Here is an 11,547-nt window from a genome sequence, read left to right on the forward strand (position 1 = left end):
AACATATCGCATTTATCACATGTTCATCTTATTTTAGCTGCCCTGCTTATTCTCCATCCACACTATCATCTCTTTAAACCTGGAGAGAAATAGACATGTTATTTTTGCTCATAATATTAAGAAACACAAAAGGTTTTAATATTGATCGTAATAAATGTATGCAACTTGAATGCATACAAACTTCTGTGGAGTAAAGTGACAGTGGAGATATAATAATAATGGATAATTATAATAATTGCAATGTTTAAATGGTTTAAAAGGTGCATTTAAAATGTATTCATTTACTATTATTATTTTATTTTTAGTTGAAAAATACATTTTTAAATAAACCATTTTAAATGTCTACTTTTTGTTAAACATGTAAACAACTTTTAAATATGTATGGTATTTTGTGCATTTAAAAAGTGATTTATCAATTTTTATTTGTGAATTACAGGGTGCATTTAAAAATTATTTATTCATTCATTGTTTTAAGTAATATTTGCACATTTAAAAAGTGTTTTATTCATTTCTATTTTGTATAAGTGTTATTGTATTGTATAGTGTTCCTGTAGCTCAACTGGTAGAGCACTGCGCTAGCAAGCAAGCGCAAGGTTGTGGGTTCGATTCCCCGGGAACACATGATATGTAAAAATTGATAGCCTGAATGCACTGTAAGTCACTTTGGATAAAAGCGTCTACTAAATGCATAAATTTAATTTAATTAAATTTTAATTTATTTGTGTATTACAAGGTGCATTTCAAAATTATTAATTAATTAAATTTTTCAAGGTGTTTTTTACTATTTAATTTAATTTAATTAAATAGACATTTAAAACTCATTTCATTCTATGACATTTTCAAACACAAATTGAATAAACAATTGTTAATGTCTTGTTTTATTTATTTCATTTATATCCTCCTAGTCCTCTGCAGTGTTTCTGTTATTGAGTTAATCACAGCCGTGCAAGCAGTGTTTATTTCTATGCATGGTTGTGTGCACTGAGGTCATGTGACTCCTCATGAGTATCTAATTCAGTTTCTAGGGAACATTAATTGGCAGGAGGTCAGGAAAAGCGCTCGTTTACAGGCTTCACTGGATCAAAGGCAAAAGCAGCTCTCACGGCCAAGATCAATATGTCTTCATTCATGGACTTAGCAATAGATCAATTAGCTGAAATAATCAAGTGCTAAAGGCAACTGGGGGCTCCTAATCTTGCTTTCAATTTACTGACCTTCATTTTCTACTTCCTCTTCATTTTTAACTTCAAAGCACTCAGAATCCATCATAAACTCTCTGTTATGTGATGCTTTTTGCAGTCAACTTCAAAAAGCGACTTAATTTAATGGGAGTATAATCTCTTTTTCTGGTGCCATTAGATATGCAAAATGATATAAAATCCAATTATTTTTTTTATACTATTCTTATTAAAAGGCTCTTAAATTTAATAATAAGAGAATAATATAATTTTAATGACTTAAGAAATGAGCAGTAATGTTGCTTCCAGTAACTGAACTGTTACGAAGCCCCGCCTTTATTACGTTATTGACCAATCCTGCCTCAGCAACTGTTTTTCTATTTTCTAGTGGATCCGTGTTTGTATCTTTTTATGGAAATTATCCCCTAAAAATTCTCATTTGCATATTAATTATGATCATTGCAGTGTTGATAGTAACTAAGAGTGTGATCACATTTAAATGAGGCTTTTCCTTTTTCAGGTGATTTTATTAATTTATTATTTAGTTGTTTTATTTAGCTATATGTTTAACTGTTTTAAAGATCTATTTATTTTTCAATTTAAAAAAAAGATTTACTTATTGTATCATTTAATTTAACTACATAAATTGTTTTAAATGTCTAGTTATTTAATGCTGCAGACATAAACTGATATATATATATATATATATATAATATATATATATATATATATATATATATATATATATATATACTGTGCATATAACAGCATTCATTTCTTGTTTAGAAACAGTAACCAAGCAAAGAGTTAATATTTTCCTTAAGTTTCACTGATTTCCATCATGTTCTTTCTATGCAATTTTGCATTCAAAACCCAGATGCTTTTGTAGATTGTGAAAAGTGGCTGATTGCAGTGTGGGTTTTATTATATTCAGCTGATGTCCTCTGCTGTTAGTCCTTTGATTGCGTCTCAGTGTGTTTTGATTTGTCATTGAATAGCTTTATCCTGCCAGTAATGAATAAAACTTTATGTTCTAGCTCCAGTATCTTCCTCCACCGTGGGGCGACTGCAGATCTGAACCGATGGACTCTGAATACTTCTCCACTTACAGCATCACGGCCTGTCGCATCGACTGTGAGACCCGCTACCTGCTAGAAAACTGCAACTGCAGAATGGTGCATATGCCAGGTGTGGAGACGGCACATTACCAGACAGACCCAGACCTTTACTGCTTAAGCATTGAAACAATAATCCACAGTAGAAGGAAACAAGATGCTTATGTAGATTTATATAGATTACAAAAACAATGCATTTTCATTTCAGCGCCCATATTACCAACTTTTAAATTTCTTTGATATATTTTTGAATGTGCAGATTTCTTAACTTTTTTGTATTTTTCTCATAAAATATTTTGGATGTAGAGTTTTTTTTATTTAAATTATTTTATTTTATTATTTTTTTTACAGATGATTAGCAATTTGAACAATATTTTGCCTTTTTTTATTTTTTTATTTCTTAACTTATTTATTATTATTATTATTATTATTATTATTAACTTAACTTATTTCTTAACTTATTTATTATTATTATTATTATTATTATTATTATTATTTATTTTCTTTTTTCATAAAATATTTTGGATGTAGAGTTTTTTTATTTAAATTATTTTATGTAATTTTTACAGATGATTAGCAATTTGAACAATATTTTGCCATTTTTTTAACATTTTTTTATTTTATTTGCTTTCTATCACAGGCACTTCCACCGTCTGCACACCTGAACAGTACAAAGACTGTGCTGATCCAGCTTTAGGTAAGAGGACATATGGACTAATTTGTGTATTTTCATTATACTATGTATTTCTGTCTCTATTAAATAATGTGTATAAGTCATGTCAGACCTTTGCAGATTTTATAAAATAATCTAATTGTAATAATGTTCTTTTTAATAACTGTAATAATAATAAAAACAATAATTGACAGATTTTCTAGTGGAGAAGGACAACGATTACTGCGTTTGCGAAACGCCGTGCAACATGACTCGATACGGTAAAGAGCTGTCCATGGTGAAAATACCCAGCAAGGCTTCGGCCAAATATCTCGCCAAGAAGTTCAACAAAACTGAACAGTATATTGGGTGAGTTTACATTATAATTCATATTAACTACACACTGAATTCGATTTGATTTATTGTGTTGTTTTTTATTTATGTCCTGGAAAGTTCATCTGAACAGCCGTTAGCCATGCATTTAATCTTACAGGGACAACATATTGGTGTTGGATATCTTTTTTGAAGCTCTGAACTATGAGAAAATTGAACAAAAGAAAGCATATGAAGTGGCTGGATTACTTGGTAAGTGCGCAGAAAATCCACAAATTCTACACCATGCCTTCCGCTTTCATATATTTTATTTTTTATTATATTGTATATTCTTTCAGGTGACATTGGTGGTCAGATGGGTCTGTTTATTGGAGCCAGTGTCTTGACAATATTGGAGATATTCGATTATTTGTATGAGGTCTGTTGCGTTGTCCTTTTTCTTTGCTTTAATGTGCTCATGGTTACAAATAATTTGCTGACAGAATATTTTATAAATGTTGCAGGTTTTTAAGGACAAAGTGCTGGGACCTTTCCTACGTAAGAGACGGCCACAACGTAGCACTAGTGACAATCTGGTAATTGTGCTCTCCGTGTTGCTCTGCATGCTCAAAAAAGATCGTCACAGAAATGTTTTTGGTTTGTGTTGATGTTTTTATCATTTCCTTTTTTCTTTTTTTTTCTCTTGAGCGCTGCATGCATCTACTTGCCTTTTGTCTTTGGCTCAAATTCTGGGAAATGATTGATGAAGATGGCCTTTCCACAAAAAAAAAAAAAAAAGGGCTTATATTTGAGTAAGGGCAAATATCAAAACCAGAAATGGGTACGTTTTAGAAATATTAAGCATGTTCATCGCTGAAAATCAATTAGAACCTCATGTCACCCAATTAATATGCACAGCCCAAGCTAATAAAGTTTATATATGTTTTCTCTCTGTCCTTCAGATCATGCCTATGGCATTGGAGGCTATACATGGGTTATATTTAATACTTTAATTTTGGAACATTTGATCTATTTTAAATAGTATATTAGTTGATGAGAAAGGACTGGGATTGAGATTATTTCACATCGTTTAGTCATCCTCATATCAAACTATTTTGACTTCCTTTATCCTTTCCATGGAAAACAAAAGAGGATGCTCTGTGTCAAAGCCTATAACCATCAGAGGCTGTCAGTCAAGCTCTTCTAGAGGACAAAAATCCACCTAAAAGCACTGCTACTGTGGCTTCTGAAGGACTCTTTTTGGTGATTTTAGCTTGTTTTTGAAACTTGACAGCCGTGTTGCCATTGTATGATAAAGAGCTGTTGAGTAAATGATGACCGAACGCTCATTTTTATACGAGCAATATGACAGGACATTGAAATACTGTAGCACAACATCAGTGTCATTCACCATTATCATACCATAGCAGACACAACAATCCATCGTTTATGCCTTCCCAGCATGCACCAGGACAGACTGACCAAACATTAACATGACTTTAGAATTAACATGAAGTTAGTTTAGGTTTGGTATTCAAAGTGTTTTCCATTATAAAGTATGCTCGTGATTTTGAAATCATGGCAGATGCTGTTTTATTGTTTTATATTATGTTTTGACGTTATTAGCAACCATTCAAATAATTGGATTACATGTTTAACTTTAAATAATATATGTAAAATGCATATTTTTAAAGAAACAACATGATTTTAAACAGTTGGACCATTGCTCTTTTCAGCGCGGGATTATTTTGTCATAAATCTGGTGAAGGGTCAATTCATTTTCAAATCAAATAAATGCAAAATATTTCAAATATGTATTTATAGAAATGTAATGACACCTGGTCAAATATATTTAATTGGTAAATATATTTATTTAATGACATATGTCTTAGTTTCATATTAACAATACAGTCAGTTGGAAGTGAATTGGCCTCAGCCTGGGTTTGGTCATCTTCATCTCTTTCCATCGTGTTTATTTCAGGATTTCCCCGAGAATCCCACCAGCCCTGGTGTCACGCCTAACCATGTCCCCAGGTAGCGCCGCCATTAAGAATATACCAGAAAAATTTCATTCTGTCCTTCTGTAAAATCCCTGCATTATTCACATCATTTCGAGTCTTTTCCCTTCGTGACATTTAATGTCAGTAGTTCTAGACATGCACAAATGTCATTGTTACACATTCTAAGATCCCTTTCTCAAAACCCTGTAGCTTTCAAGATGGAGATGATGTTTTGCAGAAGTCCAGGTAAAACGACACCTGTAGCTTTCATTTGCTTTTTCTTTCTTTCGGTTTTCCTCCCAACATGTTTTGATTCCTTTTTCCAAAAATGTTGCTGTTTAACAACAAATGTTTATTTCTCAATGCTATCAATGCTATTATAACCAATTCGTACGTATTTTACGAGGTGACTTATTTGTACGATTTTGTACGACCTCACTCATACGATTTTCTACGATTTTTCTAAAACCCCAGTGACGGTTAGGTTTAGGGTCGGGGATAGGTGTAGGTCATTCGTACAAATTCATAAGAATTGTGCAACTCGTAAAATATACATACGATTTGGCAAAAATCGTATGAATTTGCACGAGTATGGTCGTCCGAATTAGACACCTCGTAAAATATGTATGAATTGCCGTGAGATCGGGCTGATATTTTTTGTATCATAGTTACTATACCCTTCAAAAATCTGGGGTCAGTGAAATAACCAATATTAAAATGACATGTAAAATATGAAAATAAAATACAAAATTAATACATCAGTCAAAAGTGTTATACAAATATATTTGTTCTCTTTAAATTTGTATTTTATCAAAAAATCTTCTCAGTTCCCACAAAAATATTAAGCAGCACAACTGTTGTCAACATTAAAAATAATAATAAATGTTTCTTAAGCAGTAAATCAGCATATTAGAGTGATTTCTGAAGGATCATGTGACACTGAAGACTGATGAAAATTGAGCTTTGATCACAGCAATAAATCACATTTTACAATAAATTCAAATAGAAAAAATATTTTTAAATATAATTTTTTCTCACAATTTTACTGTTTATGCTGTATATTTGATCAAATATTATTGCAACTTTGGTGAGCAGAAGAGTCTTGTTTCAGAAACATAAAAATAAATGAATATATAAAAATTTACAAACTCCAAACTTTTGAACAGTATATATATATATATATATATATATATATATATATATATATATATATATATATATATATATATATATATATATATATAATGTGCTGCAAAAACGATTGCAGAAGAAAGAAGAAAAAAAAAGTGAGAGTAAGTTTTTCAGTTAAGGTTTCTCAAATATTTGCACAATTATACAGGTTTTCTCAGGCTTATATCATTAACTACAGAAATGTTTCCAGCCTAGTAAAGATATGGTATGGAAACTACTTAAGCAGTTGTAAGTTTGGAGTGTTTTGTTGATAAGTGAAGAACCATATCTGGTATGTTTTTGCCTGTTGATGAAATGATTCCTGCTGACAAGGACTTCTGGTTCTCCGCTTCATGTATTCTATAGTGACGACACCAGGGCATTATTAGGGCAAGATTTAGATGATGTATATTTTGGTTGAAGCTTGTGTTATTTTGAAGGACTTGATGATGTCTGTCAGACAGATGAATGATGATCAAGGTAGTAATGTGATGGAAAAGGACGTCTTATAAGAGAAAGTTCCCATTTATCAAGCTCTTGATGCGTAAATACGGCTCATTGCATGAATTTTTAACATACATGAAATTAATTTGTGTGTATTCATTATATATTAGACTGTAATCCAAGAACTAATCTGAATATGTTCGTCATAAACAAAGCAGTGTTATAGGATGCTATAGGAAATGTTAAGTGAAGAGGAGACGAGCTTCAGAGGTTTATTTCAGACAGAGTAATTATTTCCACCCAACGACACCTTTCATAAATCTGTCTACAAGACTCGGCTTATGAAATATGAAAAACAAGCCCACTTGTCAGAGAAATTACTGCTACACTGTTTTTATCTTTTTTTTATCATATAATTTTTAGCAGTCGAAATCCAGGGTATTGCAGTTTCAAAACAAGTGAACCTCTTTTTTTTGCATATGTGATATGCTTTTAATAACCACAGATCATTTCAGTTCATCCTTCATTTCATTAAAGCAAGCGTGCACTTACAGTGAAACACTGTTGCACTAACTTTAAATGACACGGTTTTATTGATTTGTTTATACAAAGTATAAAGTTGTATAATTTTTTTTTTTAATTGAAGATCCAGTTAAAGTTTAAGTACTAAATACTAAATTATAATTCTGTTATAATTAACAGAAGTGCTTTAACAAATATACAAGCTGCATTTAATTTAATTCATATAAAAATATACAAGTTGCATTTTATTTTTTATTCACAATGTACAAATATACAAGCTGTATTTATTTTATTCTATTATATTTCTTGCCTTTACAAACAAAAAAATTATTTACATTTATTATGTGGCAATCAATAGGAAGATGATTCCTACTGTGTTGTGTGTATATACTGTATATATATTACTGTATATATATTACTGTATATATATATATATATATATATATATATATATATATATATATATATATATATATATATATGTTTATATATATATGTATGTTTATATAAGAATATAAGTTTATAAAAGTATATAAGAAATGATTTTATGTCTTTACTATAAATTTAATGGGGAAGATAAATCCAGAGTTTATTCTGTTTGATCAAAATTTGAGTCTGAAAGGCTGAACTGGCTTCCATTGTTTCACTGTGATGAGATCTGTGTCCAGTAACATCACTAGATGCATCTCTGTTATGAGTATGACTATGACACACACACACACACACACACACACACACACACACACACACACACACGGTTCAGTTGAATGACACTGAATTATTTCTATGCATCCTGCTGAGTTGTGATTGCAAAGTTCGCCGGTAGATTTCCAGAGCTATAGAAACCAAACTAAGAAAACTTCTTCCTTCCCCACTCCCCTCCATCCATACCACTTTATCCATAAATTCGTCCTCCTTTTGTTCAAATATGACATGCATTCTTCATTACTGATGTTCTGTTTTCTGCCACGTTTTATTCACACCCCTTGTTTATTTACTTATTTCCATTGTTATAAATGGGTGTCACTGACGTGAATTCATCTCAACCCCTCATCTGATCTTCTCGTATCCCTCCCATCCCTCGAAATCTTCTGTTTCCTCTCTTTCAGAGCACATGTGACACACTCCGGAGTCACTCGGACAGTCTCGGATTCGCGCCGAACGTGCTACCTAGTCACCCGGCTATAGGCAACTTCGAGGAATTCGCTTGTTGATGACAACAGGCGACGGGACCACAAAGGGACGGTTTGGGATATGACGGAAAACTGTGAAATATATATCAAATAGACTCCAAAAGAAGTGTAAGTCCACGAAAATGTACATGTTAAATAGTTAAAAAACGAAACAAAAAACACCTGATTAGAATCAGTATATCATCATCAAGTACAAATAGGCAACACTTCCGAAACCAAACTCAGGTTTTATTAACATCACAGCCACTGTTTTTTGTTTTGTTTTGTTTTTGACATTGTGGAAAATCCTGGTAGATTTCATGCTATTTCTTTTCAGGTGATTTCAAATGAACAAATACTGTGACGGTATTTCATAGAGATTATTTCAGTATTTCCAAGAGAGTATTATTTTTTTTTTTCTCTGTGCTTTTCTGAATCCTGTACAAACACTGTGGGCCTAATTAGATCAAGCCGCCTTAAACAAATCTGAAAAATAATATTTGCACAAAAATTGTTATAGATACAGTCGGTTTGGCCGAGGTTTAAATCTATTTTGGCATTTCTTTTGTACAAAAACCATGTGAGCTTTAACCACGTTTTGACTGAACTCAGCCCTGCGATAGTACTCGAAAATATGTAATCATTTAAAATGTTTGTCTCTGTTCATATTTTGTTTATATAAGTGCAATAATATGCATAATGTGTTAATGTTACCGTATATTACCTTCAAGTCTTAATTATTAGCTGTCAGGTAAACAGAAGCCACCTGAGTTACCAGCAATTTGCTTTTCATGTCGTTTTATTCCAACGCGCTGATGTTACTCTTATTTATTTTGATTTCCATCCACTAGGCTGTGATGAGATGGGATGTTATTGAATGATGCATTATATGTGTAATATTCATAAGTTTCACTTATCCAATCCCACATGTGAATCCATTCATCAGATTGTCTCCTCCGAGAGTTATTTCATTAGTGGCAAAGACTGTATGCGATGTGTTGATGTTAAAGTCAAATCATCAGTCGCTGAAAAGCTCTTGACTTGACGAGTTTCATGCTTGCATTAATTATAATGAACATTAAAAATAGACCACAGTTCCACATCCACTAGGAAATATTCAATTATTTTAGATGATACAGTTGAAAAACTAGACACATTACTCGAAAACTGTTTGATTTTGATTATTTTATGTTTTGGGGGTCTACCTTGAAGTTACAGGTGTATTCCTTCTTCTAGCATGAACTGCTCATATATACATGTTTATATATATATAGCCCAAAAAGTATCTGGACACTTAAAAGTAAAAGTTAACCTAAAATGAGTTTTTTCCTTCATCAGAACAGATTTGAAGAAATGAAGCATTCAATCACTTGCTCACCAATGGATCCTCTGCAGTGAATGGGTGCCGTCAGAATGAGAGACCAAACAGCTGATAAAAACATTGCTTCAAACAGTTGCTTCCAGCCAAAATATGAGTTTAATATTGCTTTCTCCAGTGAAAAAGTTGCCTGTCTGATTTAGGAGAGAAATATGCATAGATCAAGCACCGTAACAAGTGAAAACAGTCCAAAAACATGTTGGTGAGACAACAGGAGATGGACTTGAACTTGACAACTTGACAACTGGAGCAATGATCTTGATTATGAATTATGATTATGAACTCGTATTTTGGTTTCAAGTTAGAACATCATTATGATGTATGTGTTTTTTACAAACATGCAGCATTTCATTTCACAGGATGTTAATTGATGGACTGTAGATTATGGTGATGTTTTTATCAGCTGTTGAACTCTCATTCTGGCGGCACCCATTCACTACAGAGGATCTATTGGCGATCAAGTGATGTAATGCTAAATTTCTCAAAATCTGATCTAAAACAAAACAAAACAAAAAATCTCATCTGTATCTTGAATGGCAAATTTTAATTTCTGGGTGAACTGTTCATTTAAAAAAAATGTCTGAAAGTCTTTGCTTTAGATAAAAATGATCAAACCAAGCGGCATTCATTTGAAAGAAACATAGCACAAGCACACTTTCAAAGCAAAACATTTCACAAACTGAGGTTGTTAGGTGTCAAATGGTAACAGATATATTGCACAACATGAAGACAATGGATCATCATTCGTGTGATGAACTACAAAAATCCTCAGTATTATAAATAGCTTGGAAAAATCTATTTAGTTATAATGCAGTGGTATTTTTGAGTGTCCAGGTACGTTTTGGGGCACGTCAGCTTCACTACAGTACATTGCAATATGGTAAAAGGCAAGATATCATCTTCATTTATGTTTTCTGCACTCAGCTAATGTATTATTGTATTGTTTTATATAAACTACAATGGGATTTCTAGTACAGATATCACAATTTTAAAACAGAGAGTTGTGACATGTAAATGATCCAGTATAATAAACAATATATTTAACCATCTCTTAACATGTTGTCTGTCTGTTGATTCTGTATGTAATCCAGTGCTGCTTTTGTCCAATTATATGTAGATGTTTTGTTGTCCTAGTCATGTGCCTATAAAATATATATATATAAAACATATATATTACATACATATTAAAATTTTACATGCAACATAGATAAAGTCATAGAAATTAATAGCTACACAAAGTATTGTGATCCTAAAATTCAAGTGTCCTTGCAATCTCTGTCATGCTCGAATAGTCGATTGTTTCCTACAGCGGCGACTAGTGGTTGAAGTAGTCGATCACTCCACTAGTCTATGGAAGCCTTTATATATACACACACACATACATATATATATTTGAGCTTTGCTCCAATTACCAAAATGTTTTAATGAATAAATCTTGTAATTTTTGTATTTTTATTTTAATGAATAAATCTTTTAACAAAATTACTAAAATAAACGTAAAATTAAAACTAAAATTCCAATTAAAAATATTCTTACCGTATTTTCCGCACTATAAGTCGCACTTTTTTTCATAGTTTGGCTGATCCTGCGACTTATTTATCAAA

At 31.8% G+C, this 11,547-nt stretch overlaps 1 protein-coding gene across 5 annotated transcripts in view; it reads left to right on the top strand.

Moving 5' to 3' along the window:
• Positions 1 to 11,415, top strand: part of asic1c (acid-sensing (proton-gated) ion channel 1c) — a 67,452-nt gene extending 56,037 nt beyond the window's left edge. The window contains exons 4-12 of one of the 5 annotated variants that reach the window (XM_026258426.1): positions 2,216 to 2,366; positions 2,934 to 2,990; positions 3,161 to 3,314; positions 3,439 to 3,530; positions 3,617 to 3,696; positions 3,782 to 3,853; positions 5,239 to 5,291; positions 5,468 to 5,503; positions 8,503 to 10,411. In XM_026258426.1, coding sequence (XP_026114211.1) covers positions 2,216 to 2,366; positions 2,934 to 2,990; positions 3,161 to 3,314; positions 3,439 to 3,530; positions 3,617 to 3,696; positions 3,782 to 3,853; positions 5,239 to 5,291; positions 5,468 to 5,503; positions 8,503 to 8,581 — 774 coding nt within the window. In that variant the 3' untranslated portion in view covers positions 8,582 to 10,411. Of the gene's footprint in view, positions 1 to 2,215; positions 2,367 to 2,933; positions 2,991 to 3,160; positions 3,315 to 3,438; positions 3,531 to 3,616; positions 3,697 to 3,781; positions 3,869 to 3,903; positions 4,056 to 5,238; positions 5,292 to 5,467; positions 5,504 to 8,502 lie in introns of those variants that run through there. The other 4 variants (XM_026258423.1, XM_026258424.1, XM_026258427.1 and 1 more) reach the window with 4 other exon arrangements.
• Positions 11,416 to 11,547: the final 132 nt, after the last annotated feature.

Source organism: Carassius auratus, unplaced genomic scaffold (genome assembly GCF_003368295.1).
Source record: "Carassius auratus strain Wakin unplaced genomic scaffold, ASM336829v1 scaf_tig00214714_1_2670353, whole genome shotgun sequence".
NCBI lineage: Eukaryota > Metazoa > Chordata > Actinopteri > Cypriniformes > Cyprinidae > Carassius > Carassius auratus.